At 42.2% G+C, this 27,194-nt stretch overlaps 1 protein-coding gene across 2 annotated transcripts in view; it reads left to right on the plus strand.

Annotated features, from left to right (window-relative positions):
* LOC120056483 (opioid-binding protein/cell adhesion molecule-like) overlaps positions 1–27,194 on the plus strand; it is a 146,257-nt gene that overhangs the window by 104,265 nt on the left and 14,798 nt on the right. For both annotated transcript variants that reach the window (XM_039004654.1, XM_039004655.1), the window contains exon 3: positions 9,433–9,558. In XM_039004654.1, the coding sequence (XP_038860582.1) occupies positions 9,433–9,558 (126 nt within the window). The remainder of the gene's footprint in view (positions 1–9,432; positions 9,559–27,194) is intronic.

A 27,194-nucleotide genomic window follows, 5' to 3' on the forward strand; every position in this document is an offset into this window, starting at 1 on the left:
GGCAAGAGTCTGGGTTGTCTTTGTTACAACCGCCTCCAGTTGTGTTGTTCTCTGTTGGTGGACTTGATAATGTTGTAGAAATTCATACTGAGAGAGACTGTCATTTCTTCAAACAATCATCTCTATTTAATGAGGGATTGTTCTAAATTATTCCAGGCTATCTCTATCTCGGGTCACACAGACCACATCTTGTCTATGGAATGTCGGCTTTAGGTTTTTATCACAAAGTCATTGTCAGTTCAAGCTATCTCTAGCAAAACCCATTTCATTGTCCATATGCCCAGAGTAACTGCAGGAAGCTAGAGTGGAAACCATCCCTTTACAGAAACACAGCATTTAACAGAACATAAATGTCTTACTATTTGATAAGTATTGAATCGTTAACTATTAATATCAAACAAATCAGGTAAATACATAATTTTTCTATCACAAAAACTCTCATATCTTCAGATGATGTGCCATTTCCTGCCTGGACAACACCCAAATATTTTATTTTTCCTTGTCTGACTGACAGGCAAAGTCTAGAAAATACAACCATTTGTATACGGTAGTATACCAATTTGACAGTATCAGCTGGGTTTATACTAAAGACTTTGTTACTGGCAGAGGAGATGTCAATTCCATGTAGACTTTGGTCTGTTTGATATGAGGATTTCAGTTGAATATCAGTTTCTATTAAATATTAACACATTACCTGCACAGACTAGGATCTAGGATTAGAAATTGAACGCGGGCCTCCCGAGCCGCGCAGTGGTCTTTGGCACTGCATCGCAGTGCTAGTTGTGCCACTAGAGATTCTGGGTTCGAGTCCAGGCTCTGTCGCAGCCGGCCTCGACTGGGAGACCCATGGGGCGGTGCACAATTGGCCCAGCATCGTCCAGGTTGGGGGAGGGTTTGGCGGCAGGGATGTCCTTGTCCCATTGCGCACTAGCGACTCCTATGGCGGGCCGGGTGCAGTGCACGCTGACAAGGTCGCCAGGTGCACGGTGTTTCCTCCGACACGTCGGTGCGACTGGCTTCTGGGTTATGTGGGCATTGTGTCAAGAAGTAGTGCGGCTTAGTTGGGTTGTGTATCGGAGGACGCACGGCTCTCAACCTTCGCCTCTGCCGAGTCTCATCACTGCAACTCCCGAGCCTACTGTAACTACCAATTGGATACCACGAAGTTAGGGAGAAAAAGGGGTACATTTTTTAATAATTTTTTTTTATAAAAAAGAAATTGAACGGAGCCATGCCATGTTAAACAATAAGTGCAGTCAGATTAAGTTCTACAGTGACATGACTACTCGCATTCCGTTCCTCAACTAAAGAATACTTACATCCCTAATTTGATTAACTATTACAGCACAAGTGAACCAAAACGCAAGCTGTGTTCGAATACCCATGCTAACATACTGCATACTACATACTTAATGAGTATATACTACATACTATTAGTGACCGGTTTCAGGAAACTAGGCGTATGTCATGGGTCACTACTTCACAGGAGAGCCGTTTGAACGTAAACTTTTTATTTTGATCAAAATTATTTTTGGGGGGCAGAAATGCCTTCTGGAACATGTGAACGTTCATGTGCCTTAATAACAAACTTGTATGGCATCTGTAAATACAAATACCTTTGTTAAATTACGAGCCTAGTTGGTTAAGCAACAGAAAAAAACATCAACCTTCCCGCTTGCCATGATTGGCTGAGATGATGAGTGGGCAGGACATGCCAAGAGATGAGTTTGGATATATAGCACGCTTCTGTCTATTTGAGCTGGTCAGTATGTGTAGTGTATTCCTGTCTTTAAAAAATGTATCACGTACTTAAACTTAACAAAAGTTAAGAGCGCAGAATAACTGATGAATTTACGAATGCTCAGTACCGGTTGAATATTGGCCGGTGTCAGTAAACGTTGGCAAAAAAGTGTCATTAAATTGTTGCCAGGAGTACAATTACAGTCACTAATGCTCTGGATAACATAAAAACAGCCTAATCAGCTCTGCTAGGGTGAGGAAATGGTCAGAGTTTGGGTGGGGGCTAAAGTTTAAGATGATTCTAATGGCATTGGTTCACACTGACCGTGTGCAGAGGGACTTGACACAACAACGGCCCAAGCAAGTTGTTCATACAAAAGGGAAACGACACAGGACGTCTTATTTAATGGCAGGTGTTGCAGTCTGCCGTGAAGCATTCATCCATGCATACGGGTAAGAGTCTGGCTACAGTTTCAGATATTACGTTTCTAATTTTGTCAGGAAGTTTGTTTTCATTGCAAGTTAAAGCTTACTGTTAGTTAGCTAGCTGACGTTAGATGGCTGGCTCGCTAGCTAACATTATGTTTATGATCTTTGTGTATTAATGTTATCTCAGAATGCCATTTCTCATTGTTAGTTATAGACTAATGTTAGCTAGCTAACTAGCTAACATTGAACCAATTTGGTTAACTTTAGCTAGCTATGATAATCGGTTTGTATTGCTAGTACTCTATGGATTAGGATTATAATTCATTGTTTAGCTAGCATGTCTTAACAAAAGACCACTTCGCCAGATGGTTACATGACCCATCAAGTTAGCTAGCTATGACAATCGGTTTGACTTGCTAGTACTCTATGGATTGGGATTATGGTTTGTTGTTTATCTAGCTAGCTAACGTAAACTCACTCACTTTTGTACATCGCCTTGGTCCGTACAATTGACCTTATTTTAGCGCCCCAAAAACGTAATACTTCCAGATCAACTGTAATGTCAATACCATTGTGAAGCACAATTTCTCCCCTTTCCAACAGAATCAATTACATGACCCCCACGCTGCCCGTTTCTGCATGATTCAAGAAGGCAATGAGCCCCGTCGGGTCTTTTTAAAAATGGCGGGTGGGGAAGCGAAACTAATGCGTGATAGTGAGAAGGAGAGATGTGTGGGAAAATAGCTTTTTTTTCACTCGATCTGTCCAATTTATCACCTTATCGCCTCTAAAATGTAAATAAAACACTATAAAGAGTTTATATAATGTGTCATTACATACCTATTTGAAGGTTTGTGTCGAATTTGAATCGGGTTTTTAAGGCGGTGCTAAAGTGATCTTAGAAGTAAACAGCGGCTTTGAGAATGATGATCGCATGCAGCGATGATGCAAAGGTATCCCCCTTACCCTCGTCACTGTCCATTTCTTGTTTTTAAACGATGAGAGAAGTGCTACACCTGGTGGAGAGAGATTGTAAGACAGAAATAGTTGCTTTATGTGTGCTGTACGTTACGGCATGACACGTCACGATGTAACGGAGGGTCAGTTTTATCAACTTTTCTCCAAAACTATAGAGCCATTACCATGTCGATCAACGCTTGAATAGAAACGTTGTTCACACCCCAGATTATGAAGTCAACACAGTCGCTACAGTCCCATTAGTTTTCTCTAACTTCATCAACAGCTATGCAGAGGATAATGCAATAATATTACCAGGATGCCACCCAGGACACAAACACTTTGGTGGAAAGCTGCTGCCATCCATGTGACAAAAGCAGCAGTGTGGCGCCTCTACAAGGAGTCGAGGACAACACTTGGTATGTAAAGCAAAAACTACATGTTTTGATTATTTTATTGACCTCCAACATGATTGGCACTACTTTTATTGATCTCACATTATTTCTGTATTTTCCAGAGATACGTGTAGTCGGGCTGTGTTATTATTTTAACTTCCATTTTCCAGTTGAGGGCTCCCGAGTGGCGCAGCGGTCTAAGGCACTGCATCTCAGTGCTAATGGCGTCAGTACAGACACCCTGGCAGACACCCAGGCTGTAGCACAACCGGCCGTGATTGGGAGTCACATAGGGCGGCGCCCAATTGATCCAGCATCGTCCAGGTTTGGCCCGTGTAGGCCGTCATTTGTAAATAAGAATTTGTTCTTAATTGACTTGCCTAGTTAAATAAAAAATAAATACAAATGTTTCTGTATGCATGTTATTTCCTGTTTTACAGCATCAATGCTCTGGAGCCTGGTGTTATTTTTCGTCAAGGAGTGTTCTATCTGCAGTGCCTCTATTCAAATGACTCTCTCCTAACCAGTGGCGATTTTATCATGTAAATCTTGATGGGGCAAAAAAGTGGGATGCATGCCAGCAAAGCCACTACACATAAAAACATAGCTGATATGGCAGACTTGCTTAAACAAATATGGTTTCTACTGACAAGTGAGATGTACAAACTTTGGCATAAGGGGACCACAAGCGGATAAGAGGCAATCCGTAATTTCGAATTACGATGACGGACGTAGTCAATATAACCATTTTTGAAATGTACAGCGACAGAATTCAGAACATGGGCCGCTCTTAGTGTACTCCCTGTACACATCAGAACCGTAGGATAAATAAATGGGCCATATAAACAGACAATGAAAGCTCTTAGAATATTCAGGTTATAGGTGAAAATAGACCAATTTATTAGGGTGAGGCACATTGAACGCCGTTTGGGTACTTGCGTGTCAAAAAATATACACGTCATATAACACTGTTTGACGCGTTAAATAAGCTTTTAATTTGACACGTCAAATAACACAATTATATTATAGAATGTTGTGTGTGCTGAATTTGCACGTGCAAGCCAAGCATCACAACTACTATCAGTAGCACTGTCAAAGCTGTACAAAAAAAGTTGCCAAACAAGCACACACCGGGCCACGAACAATGTGTTTACAATACCACGTTGGTGAAAATAGGCCAAATTATTAGAGTGAGGCACATGGGCTACTAACAGCTTACTACAAAACATATGTAACAGTATAGCTTCCATCCTTCTCCTCGCCCCAACCTGGGCTCGAACCAGGTCAACAACTGACACCCTCGAAGCATCGTTACATATCGCTCCACAAAGCTGCGGCCCTTGCAGAGCAAGGGGAACAACTACTTCAAGGTCTCAGAGTGAGTGACGTCACCGATTGAAACGCTATTAGTGCCCACCCCGCTAACTAGCTAGCCATTTCACACCGGTTACACTCACCCCCCTTTTGACCTCCTCCTTTTCCGCAGCAACCAGTGATCCTGGTCAACAGCATCAATGTAACAGTTTTGCTTCCATCCCTCTCCTCGCCCCTACCTGGGCTCGAACCAGGGACACTCTGCACACATCGACAACAGCCACCTTGAAGAATTGTTACCTATCGCTCCATAAAAGCCGAAAGGCCCTTGCAGAGCAAGGGGAACAACTACTTTAAGGTCTCAGAGCTAGTGACGTCACCGATTTGAAACGCTATTAGCGCGTACCCCGCTAACTAGCTAGCCATTTCACACCGGTTACACATACACTTAGTATTACATTCTTAGCTACAGTATACATTTCTCCCTTGCATATTACATAATTTATGCAGCAGTGTACAATACATTTTTGGACTCACCTTGTGAAGGTGGCGCAGCGGTCCTTTGTTGGCAAATTTTGTCATGAAACTTTGTCATAAAAGTCAAGAATTCTTTGGAACACAGCCACTCCATTGAATAGCAGGCTAACGTTAGTGGTTTCTTTGCAACACTTGCAGTTAGCCACTGATTCCTTCCAAACGACTCATTGTTGAATTTGCAATTTCCAATTTGTTGTGTAATCTTTATATACAATGGCTGATGAGCGCCGATACATTTTATATATAATTTCTCTTCATAATTTCTATTCATATGACAAGGATTAAGAAGGATTTGCCAGTAGATTGTCGACTTGATGACAACTGATGACTGCTAGCTAAGACTTTGAAAGTAAGATGTTGACATGATCAGTCCAATCAAAGCTACTGTAGATAGAACGTGATTTAATGTATTTTTATCTGTAGCCAATGACCTTGAGCCTTCTTGGATGGGCTTTTCTAATATAACTCTATGGCAGAACCCAAGGGGCAAACATTTTCGAGTCCAAATCTTAGAATTGGCGATGACATACTGTCCCATGAGTGACAGAAAACTGAGCCAATCAGGCGCAACGCTCTGTATTTGATGCTGGCTAGCCGCACCACCACAGAAAGCACTGAGCTAGGCTGAAACACCTGCATTTTGGAGCTGCCTTACTCAAGGAAGCAAAAAAGAGACCATATTTGTATGCGGCTCCATTAACTCAATGACATTTTTGTTTTTTGCATTGTTTGCAAACTGATATGTGACACGTATTAATGCCAAAATAACAAGCAAAACAGGCAAGACCCCTCCCCCCAAAAATTATAATTACTTTTTACCTTAGTGTGATGCTCAAAACCCCCACCTGACATGGATGATGGGTCGCCACTGCTCCTAACACACACGCCATTAGACCATCACTAGCACATTAGAGTCTGCTGCCTATATACATAGACTTGAAATCTCTGGCCACTTTAATAAATTGAACACTAGTCACTTTAACAATGTTTACATATTTTGCACTACAGGAAACGTATGATCTCTGTAATTGCAAACAAAGGTTTCTGTACCAAATATTAAGTTCTGCTTTTCTGATGTATCAAATACTTGTCATGCAATAAAATGCTAATTAATTACTTAAAAATCATACAATGTGATTTTCTGGATTTTTGTTTTAGATTCCGTCTCTCACAGTTGAAGTGTACCTATGATAAAAATGACAGACCTCTACATGCTTTGTAAGTAGGAAAACCTGCAAAATCGGCAGTGTATCAAATACTTGTTCTCCCCACTGTATATACTGTATTCTATTCTATGTACTGTATCTTAGTCTATGCCACTCTGACATTGCTCGTCCATATATTTATATATTCTTAATTCCATTCCTTTACTTTGATTTGTGTGTATTGGGTACATGTTGTGAAATTGTTAGATATTACTTGTTAGATATTACTGCACTGTCGGAGCTAGAAACACAAGCATTTCGTTACACCCGCAATAACATCTGCTAAACACGTGTACGTGACCAATAAAATTTGATTTGATACGCTGCTGCTACAATTGTTTTTTATCCTGCTGCTCAGCCATTTCACCGCTGATTGTATGCATTTAACTAACTCATATATCACTGATATTGTTCTTGTACATACTGTATATTATATTTTATTGATATTGACACTATTTCTGATATTGCTACTATGCAAGTAACCATGTGGCTGTACTGTTTACACCTTCTGTAGAGACCCATCCACTTGGCAAGCATTTATTTCACATGACCCATCAATTTAGACAAGTGTGTCTGGGTAAGCGTCATCTAATATTTATAAAATATGTTTATCTGGACTTTTTAATCCACTCACTGTTTAGCACATGACCTCACGTGAATCTTTAAAAAAATGGGTGGGGCTGGCTTAAGAGAGTGTGAACAATGCTGAATGGGTGTAGACAAAGGAGAGCTCTCCAGTAGGTACCAAACTATTCAAAGACCATTTTCTCAGAAGTGAGTTTACAAGTTTATCAACTTTCAAAGCAGAATTACTTTCCCATTGTTCCTAAAAAAATGCAGTGTATTATATACAATTTTGTAGCTCCGAGTCTCTACTTTTATCCATTGTAAAAAACACATTTTCAAATGTTGCTACAGTACATAAGACTGATTTCAACTGTGGATGACCCTGTCCTTCATCCTCTCTGTGGGTATACAGTATGTGTTGGTGTTTGTCTAGGGCGGAGGGGGGAGGGGGGACTCAGTGAAGAGTCACCAACGCTTTAGACATTCTTCTGGCTTGTCGACTAAAGCGGCAGGTGTCCGGGTGACATTTGACACGCATTTAGTTCTCAAATTGCCATCACATTCTAAATGGGGTTTCAGCATTTTAGGGAGTGGCACGCGCTTACACAGTGTAATCCATTCTATTCCCAATGGCTCCCTAAATAATATGATTATGTGTTACATGTATATTTGAGCTGACTGTTTCCTTTTCGTGTTCTGCAAGGGTTCCACAAAGACAAGGATTAGGCCTTGCACTGCACTCTTCTCAAATAGTATTCAAAGGCAATCAATACATCAGCCACGAGGTGAATTGTCTCGTTTGCATTTTTCGGATACTGAACAGAAAACCAATTACACAAGGATCCTCTCGAAATTAATTCATTTTTTACTTGTCTTCTTGGAAATAGAAATCCTTGAAAGTTAAAAAGGAAGAAAGACAGAGGAAACAAAACGTGTCCGTTGATGTCAAAACATGAGGACACCTCTCTTTGGTTTGGCAGACATTTGCTGGAGAGATGAAAAGCGTCACACGTGGGGGACATTCTATTTGGGAGTCCGACATGATACTTCCTCAAAGAAAGATGTGGAACATACTTATGCCTTGGCCATGCACAGTGCCTCATTTCAATGTAGCTTACAATATCACTATATTTCCATGTCTTATTCAAATGCAGTTGTGCCGGATGTACAGTATAAGGAAGTATGCCTAGTGGCAGTGAAAAGCACTGTATTGGACAATGTTCATGGCTAATTCACTTATGATTTGCAGCTGGTGGCAGGTCCAGAGGGACATAGAAGTGGAAGAAATTGTAAGGCTTGCTTCTTTTCAGAACATCCCTTCTAGTATAGCAGCTCGCTGCTCAACATGCTCCCTTTCACACTTGGACCGTTTTTAGGTTAAGGGTTTTTCCTGGTGCTTCTGCTTTTCGAAAATCTTTTCATTTGAAAGACTGGTTTCCGAGTCTTTATAGGTTAGAATTTCAGTGCTTTTGAGTGGAGAGCAGGTGCAAAGTAAAAGCTGAGATATGTGTGTTCTTGTAAGACACTCCTGATAGTTGCTGGCTGTTTCTCGTTGCTTTGGATCTGCATTCAGCAACCATCAAGGTCATGCTTTTCTGAGACGTATCTTCAGATCACAGCTGTGGTTTGCAGCAATGGTTTGCTGTGTCTGTGCCAAGTACTATTTTGTGTGTAAAAGCACATATTTATGATGTGTAGAAATTGTTTCATTAACCATAGTAGTATTAAGTGTACTTGTTTCTTTCTTCTTACCCCTCAACTTGAGTAGGCCTGGTTCTAGCTGAACTTTTCTGACTGTAAGGATGGTGAGCAGTCTAAGATGGCCCTTAGTTGCACCCATGGCCCAAACAGCAAACTGAGGTCTATTTAATACACTATCTTCCTTCAAGGTGGAATAACTCCTGTGACACAGTCACATTTTGATTGAGGTTGTGGTTGAATAGCTCTGGCCTTTGTTCAGTCCACTGTACCAGCAGTGAATGCCTTTAAGGGTAAACAGTAATGTCAGGAAAGGTTATCTTTTTCTGTGCGTTCCTTCACTTTACAGAGGCTTGCTTATAGGTTATAGGAAATGCTCTGATGTCGTTCTCAGCACTAGCTTGATATGAGATTCAAAGGAATGCGTTCCTCGCACCTGTCATATTTACAGTATTTTATATTTCAATAGTATTGTCATCGTTATCTTTAAATCCAAATTCTGAGTAACAAAGTTACTATAATACTTTTTGGTTAAAATGCTCAAACAGAAACAAATAGGAAATTAGTGTAATTTTCTCTGTGTTTTGCAGTGCCCCCCACAATCATCAACCTGTCGAAGGTCATCGTGGTCAACGAAGGCTCCAACGTCACGCTGATGTGCCAAGCCAGTGGCAAACCAGAACCCTCGTTTACCTGGAAACTCCTCTCTCCCTCAGGTAAGACCCCAGTCTCTCTGTGCATTCAAATGGTCATCAATAAAATACAATTGTGTTCGTTGTCCGTAGCTTATGCCTGCCCATACCATAACCCCACCACTTAACAACGTTCGCATCAGCAAACCGCTCGCCCACACAACGCCATACACACTGTCTGTCTGCCATCTCCCCAGTACAGTTGAAACCAGGATTCATCCGTGAAGAGCACACTACTCCAGCGTGCCAGTGGCCATCGTAGGTGAGCATTTGTAAACTGAAGTCGGTTTTTACCCGAACTGCAGTCACATAAAGACCCTGGTGTGGACAAGTAGCACGCAAATGAGCTTTCCTGAGAAGGTTTCTGACAGTTTGTGCATAAATTATTATTATTTGGTTGTGCAAACCCACAGTTTCATCAGCTGTCCGGGTGGGTGGTCTCAGACAATCCCGCAGGTGAAGAAGCCGGATGTGGAGATCCTGGGCTGGTGTGGTTACACGTGGTCTGCGGTTGTGAGGCCGTTTGGACGTATGGCCAAATTCTCTAAAACAATGTTGGAGGCGGCTTTTGGTAGAGAAATGAACATTCAATTATCTGGTAACAGCTCTGGTGGACATTTCTGCAGTCAGCATGTCAATTGCACACTCCCTCAAAACTTGAGATATCTGTAGTATTGTGTTGTGTGACAAAACTGCACATTTTATAGTGGCCTTTCATTGTCGCCAGCACAAGGTGCACCTGTGTAATGATCATGTTGTTTAATCAGCTTCTTGATATGCCACACCTGTCAGGTGGATGGATTATCTTGGCAATCTTTCTCAATAACAGGGATGTAAACAAATGTGTGCACAAAATTTGAGAGAAATAAGCTTTATGTGCTATGGAAAATGTCTGGGATCTTTTATCTATCTCTCTCTAGCTCTATCTTTCTCACACTCTTTCTCTCATTCCCCAGCTCTCTCTCTCTCTCGTTCTCTCTCACTCTCTCTTCCCCCCCAATCTGTCACCTTGACTTTAGGTAGCCCCAATGACACTTGGTGAACTGTATCCTTCTCCTTTCTAAGTAGCTCATTATCTGTCTACTACCTTTCCCTCATCACCATTAACCACTAATGATATGTATAGAAATAAATTGCTGTCAATGCATTTGGGATAATTAATTAGGATAATTGGAAAGATGTAAATGTTTTGGAGGGGAGTAACTGAATACATTTCAGTATGAAGCGCCGTTGCAAAGACAAACGTGCCACAGTTGGGGATGTCTGAGTATATGTTCACCGAGTGGATTTGGAGAACTGTGCTCACACATACCGCTATCTCATCAAGAGGAGGGAAAACCACATGTTTGTCTGCCTGTCTCCCTATCTATATTTATATGCTTCACTTAATCAGGCAAGATGATGCTTGCATTTGTAATGAGCTACATTTCACGTGGAGACAATTGTGTGACAGTTTCCTCCCCTCTCTCTCTCTCCTTTTGTGTCGCTACAAGGATTGCGGAATTGAAATGTTAATAGGACAAGGATGTGACTGGCCCTGTATTTTAGGAGATAAGTGAGGAATTGCTTTGATGGGTCTCCATTTGCCACACACAGCGAGTGTATTCAGAGGAGCCATAATTGCAGCCCGGGTGGCTAAAAAAGAGCCACTGTCACTTGTTGCCCCAGTACCCCCTGAATACATTGAAGACATATGAACATTTACGCAATTAAAGCCTCCTTCGGTGTCAGCATGTATAGAATGGAGAAAGTGCTGAAACAAGCCTTTTGTCTGTGAGTTTTGTCATTTGGTAGGTAGAGGTTGATGTGCATGCAGCCTGTTAGAGGGGTGAGTATGGAGGTAAATATAGCTCATTTGAACCCTTTACGATTGTCATCTCAGAGACAGGTTTTATGTATCTGTGGTTGTTGGATGGAATTTTGAAAACATTTTGGTTATTTGATTTGGCAACCCCGTTCCCATGAGTTCCACCCTGGGTGTAGGTCTTCTCTACTGTATGCAGTAGCTACACTATATATACAGTGGGGCAAAAAAGTATTTAGTCAGCCACCAATTGTGCAAGTTCTCCCACTTAAAAAGATGAGAGAGGCCTGTAATTTTCATCATAGGTACACTTCAACACTTCCTAAAATTAGGGGAAAAAATCCAGAAAATCACATTGTAGGATTTTTAATGAATTTATTTGCAAATTATGGTGGAAAATAAGTATTTGGTCAATAACAAAGTTTATCTCAGTTATATACCCTTTGTTGGCAATGACAGAGGTCAAACTTTTTCTGTAAGTCTTCACAAGGTTTTCACACACTGTTGCTGGTATTTTGGCCCATTCCTCCATGCAGATCTCCTCTAGAGCAGTGATGTTTTGGGGCTGTTGCAGGGCAACACGGACTTTCAACTCCCTCCAAAGATTTTCTATGGGGTTGAGATCTGGAGACTGGCTAGGCCACTCCAGGACCTTGAAATGCTTCTTACGAAGCCACTCCTTCGTTGCCCGGGCGGTGTGTTTGGGATCATTGTCATGCTGAAAGCCCCAGCCACGTTTCATCTTCAATGCCCTTGCTGATGGTAGACTTTGTTACTTTGGTCCCAGCTCTCTGCAGGTCATTCACTAGGTCCCCCCGTGTGGTTCTGGGATTTTTGCTCACCGTTCTTGTGATCATTTTGACCCCACAGGGTGAGATCTTGCGTGGAGCCCCAGATCGAGGGAGATTATCAGTGGTCTTGTATGTCTTCCATTTCCTAATAATTGCTCCCACAGTTGATTTCTTCAAACCAAGCTGCTTACCTATTGCAGATTCAGTCTTCCCAGCCTGGTGCAGGTCTACAATTTTGTTTCTGGTGTCCTTTGACAGCTCTTTGGTCTTGGCCATAGTGGAGTTTGGAGTGTGACTGTTTGAGGTTGTGGACAGGTGTCTTTTATACTGATAACAAGTTCAAACAGGTGCCATTAATACAGGTAATGAGTGGAGGACAGAGGAGCCTCTTAAAGAAGAAGTTACACGTCTGTGAGAGCCAGAAATCTAGCTTGTTTGTTATTGACCAAATACTTATTTTCCACCATAATTTGCAAATAAATTCATTAAAAATCCTACAATGTGATTTTTTTTTCTCATTTTGTCTGTCATAGTTGAAGTGTACCTATGATGAAAATTACAGGCCTCATCTTTTTAACTGGGAGAACTTGCACAATTGGTGGCTGACTAAATACTTTTTTGCCCCACTGTACAAAAGTATGTGGACACCCCTTCAAATGAGTGGACTCGGCTATATCAGCCACACCTATAAAATTGAGCACACAGCCATGCAATCTCCATAGACAAACATTGGCAGTAGAATGGCCTTACTGAAGACCTCAGTGACTTTCAACGTGGCACCGTCATAGGATGCCACCTTTCCAACACGTCAGTTTGTCAAATTTCTGCCCTTCTAGAGCTGCCCTGGTCATCTGTAAGTGCTGTTCTTGTGAAGTGTAAAGGTTTAGGAGCAACAACGGCTCAGCAGCGAAGTGGTAGGCCACACAAGCTCACAGAACAGGACCACCGAGTGCTGAAGCACGTTGTCGTGTAAAAATCGTCTGTCCTCGGTTGCAACACTGGAAGCAATGTCCGCATAAGAACTATTAGTCTGGAGGTTCATGAAATGGCCGAGCACCCGCACACAAGCCTAAGATCACCATGCACAATGCCAAGCATCGGCTGTAGTGGTGTAAAGCTTTCCGCTATTGGACTCTGTAACAGTGGAAACGCGTTCTCTGGAGTGATGAATCACGTTTCACCATCTGGCAGTCCGACGGACGAATGTGGGTTTGGTGGATGCCAGGAGAACACTACCTGCCCCAATGCATAGTGCCAACTGTAAAGTTTGGTGGAGGCGGAATAATGGTCTGGGGTTGTTTTTCATGGTTCGGGCTAGGCCCCTTAGTTCCAGTGAAGGGAAATCTTAATTACATTCCAGACGCTTTGTGGCAACAGTTTGGGGAAGGCCCTTTCCTATTTCAGCATGACAATGTCCATACAGAAATGGTTTGTCGAGATTGGTGTGGAAGAACTTGACTGGCCTGCACAGCCCTGACTCAACCCCATCGGACACCTTTGAGATGAATTGAAACGCCGACTGCGAGCCAGGACTAATCGTCCCACATCAGTGCCCGACCTCACTAAAGCGATTGTGGCTGAATGGAAGCAAGTCCCCGCAGCAATGTTCCAACATCTAGTGGAAAGCTTTCCCAGAAGAGTGGAGGGTGAGCTAATGCTTGTGAACAATACTGTAACTACACTTGATTGTTACCACATTGCATTTGGCCTGCACTTATGGGAGGTGTTATGCTCATGTTATTAAAGAGCATTGAAGATGAACCACAATCAGTAAAAAAATATACAGTATATATTGAGCTAGCTAACTAGTAGATTTACATCAATAATCAACATCAATAATCAGCTGATAGCCTACCCTCTTTTCCCGATGTCAAGCATGTCTTTAGGGGCTTTTTTCATTTTGAGCACCTGCCCCTTGAAAGGTCTGTGCACAGCCCTGGTTGGCACTAAGGTGAACTTTGCCCCTGTAGTTTTAGGCAGATAAGGAAAAACACAAAGTAAACATGAAAATATTGCCAATGGCACTATACTTTGAAGTCACACTCTGTGAAGCTCACGTATATACCCCAAGGAAGTGTATGTCTGCACATGCTTTTGTAGCCTAGTCCCATATTATATGTACTGTAGCCAACTCTTCCATGGTTGTCAAGCCTTACGTATGTTAAATATAGAAGAGATGGCAACAGCACACACATGGGTCTGAGTTAATTATTATGCACTTATGAACCTGTCTTTTCATTTCAAGATACAATATTTTAATTATTTAGAAGATACTCTCATTGGGATCCAATGAAAAGAAAGTGTGCAGTGGCTCAATGACAAACGACCAAACAGACGGAAATTACTGCTGATATGTTAAGTAGGTTAATGAAGGACAGAAATACCCGCCCGCACTAAACAATACCAGACAAAAACAGATTGTGCTTATTACAAGATAATTAAACCAAATCACGTGATGCCAATTTACGCAAATCAATTTCCATTCCAAATTGATATTTGCCGCATTGAAAGTTTACGGGGGTGATCATGACGTGTGCATTTATTTTTCAAATGGTTAAATAATTAGGGCGATTGAATAGGTCCACAGCTGGATGTTCAAAACCTGTCTCCTATTTACACGTGGGGAGTTTGGCATTCCAGCTGGGAATAGAAGAAGATAACATTCTCGCTAATTAGGAAAAGCTGCTTATTCAGTTATTCTCTTGAACAGTCCAATCACTAGCCTATGAAAGCAACAGAGGGAGTATTATGTTTATAACAAGAACATACTGTATTCTGCATTAAAATCCCATTCAATATGAGCTGGAGCAGCTCTCAAACAAGTGCGTCTATTGCTGGAGAATGTCATTAATGGAGTGTGCCGATGGTTGGACTCCTCAGCTGAGCTAACTTTGTAATTGAATGTTAGAGAGAGCTCCTTGGAGTCTTCTGCTAGATTACGCCCTCATTTGCCAAGCTCAGGACTTTTATAGATTCAATTCGTCAAAATTGCCTATAAGAGGGGAATCAGTTTTAAATGTTTTTGTGCACGTACGTGTGTGTGTGTGCTGATTCATGTAAAATATTTTCAAGCAATTGCATAATGGGGATAATAACCATGTAGCTTTTATTTACCACAGAAAGGGAGATGTATAATAATTATGACTTAAACACATACTGTATACATTATATATAGTGTTTTAAGTACTATCTATCCAGATTTAATGTACAGTGCATTCGGAAAGTATTCAGACCTCTTCAATTTTTCCACATTTTGTTACGTTACTGCCTTATTCTAAAATGTATTAAATTGTTTTTTCCCCTCATCAATCTACACACGTTACCCCACAATGACGAAGCAAAAGTAGGTTTGTAGAAATTATTGCACATTTTATAAAAATTAAAAAAACTATCACATTTACATAAGTATTCAGACCCTTTACTCAGTACTTTCTTGAAGCACCTTTGGCAGCGATTACAGCCTCGATTATTCTTGGGTATGACTAGGGCTGTGGTGGTCACGAAATTTTGTCAACTGGTGATTGTCAGGCAAATAACTGTCGGTCTCGCGGTAGTTGACCGTTAATTAACAAACACATTTAGCATCTCCTGGCTTCCACATTAATTAAAAAGTATAATAAATCCATGTAATATAGCCTACACCTTCACAATAAATCCATTTATTTTAGACAGGTCTGAAGAAGCTGGATATGACGAAAATGTAGTCTATTTAAGAAGAAAATAATAGCATACTCTGAGTTGTCCTGATGTGGCTGTGCCAAATGGCTGTGGGCTATACTAGTTCATTTAGCAGACAAGATTTGCTTATAATTCCATGGCATTATTTTATTATTTTGTTGTATGAAAAATACAATTGCTCAAAGCTGAATAAAATATTATTATTTTCTCCAAACAATTTGAGGGAGTGCGCACGTGTTGAGCGGTTAACAAAGAAATAAGAATTCCTATATGCTTAATTTAGAGTTATTAGTGTAACTTCAGTTGTTCTATAAACGTTGGGCTATATGTTTTGATTTTTAATACATTGTAAGGCTGCATGACGAGACTAATGATGATATGAAAAAAGTCGCTTGAAAGGCATGAGCTCTGCTTTGTTTTTTTACGCAGGCTGTACACACTCCAATAGTCTCTCATTTACAATTTGACAAACACTTGATAATGCCTCCAATTTCACGGCCGCATCCCCTTTGTGGCCGTAATGTACCCTTTAAAAGATCCATGCCTTTCGCGGCCTAGAGTGCTGTGTTGTGCCCTTCTCCCTGAGTGTGCTGCTCAATCTGAAGCGTCTCTCACTCACACGGCTCTCCGTCACATGATCGGGTCTTTCTCACAGGCTACAAGTTAAGACCGACATCGCATCCTTATCCAATTCCAAGGTGCATATTGATGATATTGACGCTATTGGATGAACTGTCCACATTTACTTTTCATCAGCCAACAATATGAGTAGACCTAACGAACAGCAAAAGCACTAGCCTATGTCAATCTACTATCCGCCATAGTAAAAAAGTCAACCTATTCTGTTCTAGAAACAAATATTCCAAACAGTCTGTGACAGTTGTGGCATGCGATAGATCCCAAATTAATACAACCACTAGCATGAAAATTTTAAAAAATGTTGCAATGTGGCTGACGCAACAGATCAGAACGTTTAGCTTAAAGTGTTGATAAACTTTTAGGCTATTTCTTCACATTATAAGTGCAGCTATGCACGCATGGTAATAGGCTATAAGCGCAAATGTTCCATAAGTGGAAAACACCATTATCAAAAGTGAGCGCAAATGCAATCATGCATGTAATGCTTTTATTATAAAGGTGCATTTTTATGGTGATAAGGATCTTCCCCAAACTTGAAACTCACCCGCTGCTTATTATATGCCAGTTAGGCATATAGCTATTTTCAGGTCTCTCCAGAGATGTTCAAGTCCAGGCACTGGCTGGGTCACTCAAGGACATTCAGAGACTTGTCCCGAAGCCACTCCTGCATTGTCTTGGCTGTGTACTTAGGGTCGTTGTTCTGTTGGAAGGTGAACCTTAGCCCCAGTATGAGGTCCTGAGTGCTCTGGAGCAGGTTTTCATCAAGGATCTCTCTGTACTTTGCTCCGTTCATCTTTCCCTCGATCCTTACTAGTCTCCCAATCTCTGCCGCTGAAAAACATCCCCACAGCATGATGCTGCCACCACCATGCTTCACCATAGGGATGGTGTCAGGTTTCCTCCAGATGTGACACTTGGCATTCAGGCCAAAGAGTTCAGTCTTGGTTTCATCAGACCAGAGAATCTTGTTTCTCATGGTCTTAGAGTCTTTAGGTGCCTTTTGGCAAACTCCAAGCGGTTTATGTGCCTTTTATTGAGGAGTGGCTTCTGTCTGGCCACTCTACCATAAAGGCCTGATTGGTCTACGGAGCAATTCCTTGGTTTTTGCTCTGACATGCACTATCAACTGTGGGACCTTACATCGACAGGTATGTGTCTTTACGAATCACGTCCAATCAATTGAATTTACCACAGGTAAACTCCAATCAAGTTGTAGAAACTTCTCAAGGATGGTCAATGGAAACAGGATGCACCTGAGCTCAATTTCGAGTCTGATGAAACCAAGATTGAACTATTTGGCCTGAATGCCAGGCGTCACGTCTGGAGGAAACCTGGCACCATCCCTACGGTGAAGCATGGTGTTGGCAGCATCATGCTGTAGCGAAGATTCACCTTCCAACAGGACAACGACCCTAAACACACAGCAAAGACAACGCAGGAGTGGCTTCGGGACAAGTCTCTGAGTATCCTTGAGTGGCCCAGCCAGAACCCGATCAAACATCTCTGAACGCACCCCATCCACCCCGACAGAGCTTGAGAGGATCTGCAGAGAAGAATGGGAGAAACTGGGAGAAATACAGGTGTGCCAAGCGTGTAGCGTCATACCCAAGAAAACTCAAGGCTGTAAATGCTGACAAAGGTGCTTCAACAAAGTTCAACAGAGTAAAGGGTCTGAATAATTATATAAATGTGATATTTTAGTTAATTTTTTATTTTTAATTTGCAACAATTTCCAAAAAAACAACCATTTTTGCTTTGCCATTATGGGGAATAGCATGTAGATTGATGAAGGAAAGAAACTATTTAAATAATTTTACAATAAAGCTGTAACGTAACAAAATGTGGACAAATTCAAGGGGTCTGCATACTTTCTGAATGCACTGTATGTTAAATGTGTGTACAATGTACACAAAAAAGAAAGAGCTGTAAAAACAAAGTACTTTTTGTCCTCCGAATATGCAGTTAAAGCAATAACCAAATGTCATCCCTGCCACTGTTTTGATAAAAAGCTGGGAGAAATGTAACCACCTCCAAATTCATAGACAGAGCTATGGATGAAAGAAATGACCATCCATGACATCAAAATTACAGTATTAACCATGTTTTGACGATATAAAGTGTTTGTTTACATTAATATTGTTTACAAACATTGGATTAAAATAAGCTTTTATTTTGGGCACTGATGGGGTACGACAGTTCAACTAAGCTTATGAAGCAAGTTATATTCTTCATGTATCATTGGATATATATCATTAATTTAGAAGTCCAAAAATTGATGTAATAGTCACAGATTGCCCCTTTACTAAAACATAAAAAGAGTAATTAAAGTATATCAGGATGAACTGGCCATTAATATATGCCATTTAGCAGATGATTTTATCCAAAACGACTTACTGTCATGCATGCATACATTTTCCATACGGGTGGTCCTGGGAATCAGGGCTTTGCTTTGCAAGCGTCATGCTCTAGGACTTCACATGGGTTAGTTAAGAATGGTGTTCCACCTTATTAATTAGTGGTAGGGTTGCACATTTTTGGTAACTTTCCCAAAATTCCCCAGTTTTCCTGATATACTGGTTGGAAAAGACCTGGAATTAAGAGGGAATACGCAGGATTTTCAGGAATACTCCAACCAGGGTTGCTGGAAAGTTACCGGAATTGTGCAACCCTAATTAGTGTACCCACATGTACAGTTGTGGCCAAAAGTTTTGAGAAATAAACAAATATACATTTTCACAGTCTGCTACTTCAATGTCTTTAGATATTTTTGTCAGATGTTACTATGGAATACTGAAGTATAATTACAAGCATTTCATAAGTGTCAAAGGCTTTTATTGACAATTACATGATGCAAAGAGTCAATATTTACAGTGCTGACCCTTCTTTTTCAAGACCTCTGCAATCCGCCCTGGCATGCTGTCAATAAACTTCTGGGCCTGACTGATGGCAGCCCATTCTTGCATAGTCAATGCTTGGCGTTAGTCAGAATTTGTGGGTTTTTGTTTGTCAACCCGCCTCTTGAGGATTGACCACAAGTTCTCAATGAGATTTAGGTCTGGGGAGTTTCCTGGCCATGGACCCAAAATATCTATGTTTTGTTCCCCGAGCCACTTAGTTATCACTTTTGCCTTATGGCAAGGTGCTCCATCATGCTGAAAAGGCATTGTTCATCATCAAACTGTTCCTGGATGGTTGGGAGAAGTTGCTCTCGGAGGATGTGTTGGTACCATTCTTTATTCATGGCTGTGTTCTTAGGCAAAATGATGAGTGAGCCACTCCCTTGGCTGAGAAGCAACCCCACACATGAATGGTCTCGGGATGCTTTACTGTTGGCATGACACAGGACTGATGGTAGCGCTCACCTTGTCTTCTCCGGACAAGCTTTTTTCCGGATGACCCAAACAATCGGAAAGGGGATTCATCAGAGAAAATGACTTTACCCCAGTCCTCAACAGTCCAATCCCTGTACATTTTGCAGAATATCAGTTTATCCCTGATGTTTTTCCTGGAGAGAAGTGGCTTCTTTGCTGCCCTTCTTGACACCAGGCCATCCTCCAAAAGTCTTCGCCTCACTGTGCGTGCAGATGCACTCACACCTGCCTGCAGATGCACTCACTCCTGCTCCTGAGCAAGCTCTGTACTGGTGGTGCCCCGATCCCGCAGCTCAATCAACTTTAGGAGACGGTCCTGGCGCTTGCTGGACTTTCTTGGGCGCCCTGAAGCCTTCTTCACAACAATTGAACCGCTCTCCTTGAAGTTCTTGATGATCGGATAAATGGTTGATTTAGGTGCAGTCTTACTGGCAGCAATATCCTTGCCTGTGAAGCCCTTTTTGTGCAAAGCAATGATGACGGCACGTGTTTCCTTGCAGGTAACCATGATTGACAGAGGAAGAACAATGATTCCAAGCACCACCCTCCTTTTGAAGCTTCCAGTCTGTTATTCGAACTCAATTAGCATGACCGAGTGATCTCCAGCCTTGTCCTCGTCAACACTCACACCTGTGTTATCGAGAGAATCACTGACATGATGTCAGCTGGTCCTTTTGTGGCAGGGCTGAAATGCAGTGGAAATGTTTTTTGGTGATTCAGTTCATTTGCATGGCAAAGAGGGACTTTGCAATTCATCTGATCACTCTTCATAACATTCTGAAGTATATGCAAATTGCCATCATACAAACTGATGCAGCAGACTGAAAATTAATATTTGTGTCATTCTCAAAACTTTTGGCCACGACTGTACAAACTACTACTACATACTGTGTACTATATATTGTATTACGCTTTAGTTGGAATTTGTTGGCTTGCTAATTGAAACAGATTGTAACTGTCATGAATCCTTCCTGAACTTTCATAACGCACACCTGGCCCCTATTCCCACTGATCTTATTTGTATATATGGGCTGTCGATTATTCCATTGGGAATGATTATTCCATTGGGCTGTCGATTTATTTTTACAATGTCCGTTAGTGCGTGTGAGTACCTGTGCTGTGTGTTTTGGCCTTTCGTGCCCTTGTGGATTGGGCAGATGATTATGGGTCTTGTCCTGTGTGTTAATCATTGTGCGCTTGTGTTATTTATTTGAGGTACTCCTCGCTCTTTTGTTTGGGTTTCTGCGCTGTGTTTTTGTTACGTGTTTGTTTGGTCTTCATCCCTGTGCCTTTACACGGCACGCCGTAATTTTGGGTATAATAAAAAAAACTATTACGCATTCCTGTGTCTGTCTCCCGATCCTTTATGCCAGTGTGACAGTAACAGAATCTGTCATGGTACAGAGAATGAATACTATTAGAACCACATTTTGCTTTAGTATGATAGAGAGTTTGACCCAATACAAACGTCCTAATAGACGTTTGCAATACAAACGTCCTAATAGAGACCAATCTCCAGATGAAACAAGCCATAAAATGTTGTGTCCCTTGGACATCACAAGGACGCCAGGGTTTCTGGGTCTAGGCAAGTGTTTTTGAGTTTGAGTTTGTGGTGCTGTATTGTAACAGTTTTCATCCTAAATTGGTGTTATCCAAAGTATTTTGCTATCCAGGTGGGAGTGTTTACTGTAGTTCAATGGCAACGCCAAAATTTGAGCAATTGAATGATACAGGAGAATTTAGACTATTCCAATACTCCGATATGATCATTTAACCGCTCGCTGTTAGACAGACAGTATGCAGACAGTATACACTACTGGACTGTTGCTGCTCCAGACGAACACAGCCAAGCGGAGAAAGTAAACCCAATGCTCATTCTCATTGCAGTCGCAGCGCGAGGTTCAATCTCTCAGCCCCACAATCACCATCACACACTGTTCCAGTGCACTGCACTATCCTCTTGCCTCGGGACATTCAGTGTGGGCCCAGTTATTACAAGGCTTTTCCAGGGTGACAGAAATAAAGAATTAAATGGGTATCCATCAACAAGGGGGGAGGATGGAGGAATGGAGGGAGGACTGAGGAGGAGGAGGGGAGGGAGGATGGAGGAGGGGAGGGATGACTGAGGAGGAGGGGGAGGATGGGGGAGGGAGGACTGGGGAGGATGGAGGAGGGGAGGGAGGACTGAGGAGGGGGGATGGAGGAGGGAAGGGAGGAGGGGAGGGAAGGGAGGAGGGGAGGGAAGACTGAGGAGGAGAGGGAGGACAGGGGAGGGAGGGAGGAGAGGGGAGGGAGGACGGACGAGGGGAGGGAGGACGGTGGATTGATGATATTCTGGCCCTGTCTGGAGCTCTCGTTGTAGTCATGACCTAGCTCAGCAGCCACCCGCCGCTTCGCCACGCTTCATGATAGACAGATGAATCAGGGGCTTCTGCCGGATAAGGAGGGATCCCTGGTATCTCACACCACCACAGTAACTGACTGGCAATGTTTGTTCACTCAACCAGAAGTACGTCCCAAATGGCACCCTTTACTTATTTAGTGCACTACTTTGGACCAGGGCCCATAGAGAATAGGGTGCCATTTGGGACGCTGACCAGGAACAACGGTAGCTGCCCCGGATGCATTAATACAATTTAGATTGTTGGGAATCAACGCAGTAACCAAGAATGAAGTCTGTTTGGAAATTGCTTTGTACTAGAGCTACATGGAAGTGTATTGGTTTTTCAGGAGGTTTATTTGCATGTCTTGGTACTTAGACTGCTGTTGCTTGGCAGGAAAGGAGTGAAAAAGGTATATTGTCTCTTGTAAGGGTGTTTGACAGCTTGATGATTTAAGACGGTACAATTCAGCAGATATAACAATGAATTCCTCTCCAATGAAATAGAGACTAAGGGGACATTTCTGACCAGCATCCCATTGACAGCCCGACTAGCACAAATCTATAACTGACCCTGACCTTAACCCTCAACTTAATAACCACACCCCTAACCATCAAATGTTATTTGTCACAAGCGCAGAAAATACAACAGGTGTAGACCTTACAGTGAAATGCTTATTTACAAGCTCTTAACCGACAATACAGTTTTAAGAAAATACCTAAAAAAAAGTAAGAAGAATAACAAATAGTTCAAGAGCAGCAGTAAATAACAATAGTGGGGCTATATACAGGGGGTACCGGTACAGAGTCAATGTGCGGGGGCACCGGTGTCGAGGTGGTATGTACATGTAGGTAGAGTTATTAAAGTGACTATGCATAGATAATAACAGAGTAGCAGCAGAGTAGAAGAGGGGGGCGGGGGGCAATGCAAATAGTCTGGGTAGCCATTTGATTAGGTGTTCAGGGATCTTATGGTTTGGGGGTAGAAGCTGTTGAGAAGCCTCTGACCTAGACTTGGCGCTCCGGTACCGCTTGCCATGCGGTTGCAGAGAGAACAGTCTATGACTGGGGTGGCTGGAGTCTTTGACAATTTTTAGGACCTTCCTCTGACACCGCCTGGTATAGAGGTCCTGGATGGCAGGAAGTTTGGCCCCGGTGATGTACTGGGCCGTACGCACTACCCTCTGTAGTGCCTTGTGGTCGGAGGCCGAGTAGTTGCCATACCAGGCAGTGATGCAACCCGTCAGGATGCTCTCGATGTTGCAGCTGTCGAACCTTTTGAGGATCTGAGGACCCATGCCAAATATTTTCAGTCTCCTGAGGGGGAATAGGTTTTGTCGTGCCCTCTTCAACTGTCTTGGTGTACTTGGGCCATGTTAGTTTATTGGTGATGTGGACGCCAAGGAACTTGAAGCTCTCAACCTGCTCCACTACAGCCCCATCGATGAGAATGGGGGCGTGCCCTTTTCCTGTAGTCCACAATCATCTCCTTTGTCTTGATCACGTTGAGGGAGAGGTTCTTGTCCTTGCACCACGGTCAGGTCTCTGACCTCCCTATAGACTGTTTCCTAACCTTAACCCTAACCGTAAGCTAATTTGAACCAATTCTAAAATGTTTTATTGTTTTGCATGTACCCTTAGTTTCCCCCCTAAAAAGAGTCACTTCAACATTGTGCCTTGGTGTCAGTTATTTTGTTATGGACGTTTCTCTGTTTTAATTGTATACAGCAAATCAAATCTCCCAAATCAAAAATAATTTTACTCAGTGGTGTTTTAAAATACTTTTTACTACCAAACGTGCTTTTGCCAAATTGCCACGCTGCCATGGATTCGTTGAAATAAAATAATGTCAACATCAATATTCACCCCAGTTAAATCTTTGAAAGCTTAAACCCAATACGTTAATCTCAAAATGCTCATTGTTCATGGCATCTATGATAATGCCTAAATGCAAAGGGACACATGCTCCGGCATTAGTGCCTGATGTGGTTTTCATAGCTCATTGTGAGTTCAAACGAAAGCCGATTCTGATGGGTTGAATCAAAGTGAGACTTTCAAAATGCATTATCTTCGCTGCTAAGTCTTTTAATAGAAGTAAGGCAGTGTCATGGTATCTAATAGAACCCCCAGCTATACGTACGGTTTATCCCTCTCTTGTGTTTGTTTTTCATCAAAGAGGATAATACATCAAAGCTGGCACATATGATACATTCTATATTTTGTTTTGGAGTCTGTGAAAAATCTCCTAATACAGGGAAAAGTGAGTGCTATTGACGTGCAACAGTTATACTGTACACTCCCCCTGAAAGCAAATCCATCCATTTGTCCTTTACCTGTGCTCCCCTCTCTCTCGTAATAATAAGGTAAGTAACCGTACCACAACACTGTCACCTTGGAGAAATTGGATTCAGAGGGTGGCCGCTCAATCTCATACTGTATGAACTGACATTGGCTGCAGCCCAACTTGGATTGATACACATCCTTCCCACTTCCTTCCTGCCCTTTCTATCTCCCTCGCTCTCCCTTGCCCTCTCCCTCTATCTTAAGTTTTTTCTCTCTCTTTCTTTCTCCCTCCCCTCTCTCTCTCTATCAGTCTCTCCCCCCTCTCCATTGAGCTCTCTCTCCTCTCTCTCTTTATCTACAACCAGAATCTGCCTGCGGCATAAGTGTGGTGCTCCTTCGGTTTTCAAAGACACAGTGAGTGTATGGGAGCCTCGGGAGCAGGCCCCTCCTGAGATATGCCAGCCCCCTCCCACCCCCACCTCTCTGCTCTGTGTGGTCTCCTGAGGGTCCTCTATTTCTAAGTCTGTGTCAGTGACTGGGGATACGGTGTGCAGGAGGCTGTTATCTTTGTGGCATCTCGTCTCTCACTTACAGCTTGTCCTCTGCTCCTTCAGTATCAAGTACTTGAGTACTGCAGTATTGAGTATTCAGGATTTTCAAGCAGCGGATTGCATTTGAACACAGTGTTTATTTGTTTGATTTCCCCAAAGGTACAATCTATGTTATATTTGATAGAAACACAGTTCATTTCAGTATTTCTGACACAAGCTTTCTGTGTTCATAGTTGCACAGTAACGCCTGCAGTCGATAGGCAACTCTGCCTCGGCTGAGCCAACATGTCCCTCACGGCCTTCCTTTTATTTTTCTCCACACAGGAAGCAGAAGTCCTGCTGGTGCCCTCTGCCGTACGTCGCTGTGTTTTCACTGGCTTTACCGACGCAGTGGGTGACAGGCACACAGGCCCGTATCGGGAATGAGTGAGGCCACGGCCGTGTTAGGGCCCCCAGCCGAGGTGGGATTTGCTAGCTACTTTCCCCCAACGACACACATATTTTACGGCAGCCATAAAATGAGCTGGGAACTATTGATTTTATATTAACACCTCCATCTTGGCAATCATGGGCCCTACAAAAGGCCTGGGTTGTACTGTAAAAAGTCATACTTAACCTAGACACTTTAAAGTGTGTTAGATTTACTCACGCTGGTCTTTTCTCTGCAAATCGCTTTGTTGGTTATGGTAACTCCTTGTTGACCCTTTTTACATATAGAGACTTGAAGTATGTGTTATTGTTGCAGTTTGTGTATTTAGTGTTGCCTGTACAGTGTGTACAAGAGTTGAACACGAGGTCAGTTGGTCGATTTGTGTCCTCTCAGTTTAAGGTCAGCCAGGAGCACCGTCTTGATAATCTGCCATAACTCTGTTGACAGATACCCAGCCTGCTAGAGGGCATATTGTTCATGCGGTGTATGGTATGGATTCAGATTGCTTTATAAACAGCGTGGTACACATATACAGACATGCAAGTTAGTTTGACATTTATGAGTTTCTGAACAGAAAGATAAAAGGGAAAGCCACAGTCAAGACTTAAACCACTAATTGCTAGGCAGGCTACATAACATTCCTAAGAACATTTGTTGAGTTTTGGCGTCAATGAAAAAATCTACTTTTTTCAAACGACTGCACATATGAGCTCTAGTGCTCCAAATGCGTTTTTTATAATGAAACAGATACTTAGCTCCCTGATGCAGTCTGAATTTGACGTTGCAGAAGTGGTGAAAGAGTTAACAGAGCGACAGGCTAACGAGAATGACGAAAGACAGCGAGAGAAAGCGGGACGAGGTAGAGAGACACTAGAGAGTGAGCGGGCCACAAGAGAAACAAGAAAGACTAGAAAAAAGGGAGAGAAGGACGAGGCTTTCTGGGCACCTGTGCGTTGTGGGGTCTGTCTGACACCTGTGCGTTCCGAGGGTTCTCCTGACACCCTCGTCAGGTGATCCGAGATCATCCATGACTGCTTTTGTTAATGGCTCCTACCAGGTGGGAGTCACATGTCTGTTCAAACTCAGCAAAGTGAATACATGTGCATGCCATTACTGTCACCCACAATACCTGGGGAGATTTTTCTTGGTGTTATTTTTTTTTTGAAGATCCATTTCGAAATCAAGTACGTCCTTTGTACTTGACGTTAAGTTCTGTGCATGAAGGAATACGCATTCTCCCTCAAGCTTAACTGAAACATTGTATGATTTGCTTTATTGATGTGACAGTGAGGTGAACAGAAACGTGAATACTGAGAGCAGAGTAGTGATGGCTAAAGTGGAACTACAAAGGCAGCTACGCTAATCAATTAGTCATGTTTTCCACAACAGAATGTCAGTTTACAGAATGGTGACGAGTGTGGAGGCAGTTTTAAGTTTTGGGTCAATGTGTTTAAGGAAAGGATAGAGTGAGGAATACAACAGAAATATTCAGACTCCTTGACTTTTTCCACATTTTGTTACGTTACGTTACATTTTTCTCATTAATCTACACACACTATCCCATAATGACAAAGCAAAAACTGGTTTTTAGATTTTTTTTAACCATTTTATAAAATTTAAATAAAAACTGAAATATCACAAGTATTCAGACCCTTTACTCAGCAATTACAGCCTCTAGTCTTCTTGGGTATGATGCTACAAGCACAACTGTATTTGTGGAGTGTCTCCCATTC

Source organism: Salvelinus namaycush, chromosome 12, assembly GCF_016432855.1.
Source record: "Salvelinus namaycush isolate Seneca chromosome 12, SaNama_1.0, whole genome shotgun sequence".
NCBI classification, from domain to species: Eukaryota; Metazoa; Chordata; class Actinopteri; order Salmoniformes; family Salmonidae; genus Salvelinus; species Salvelinus namaycush.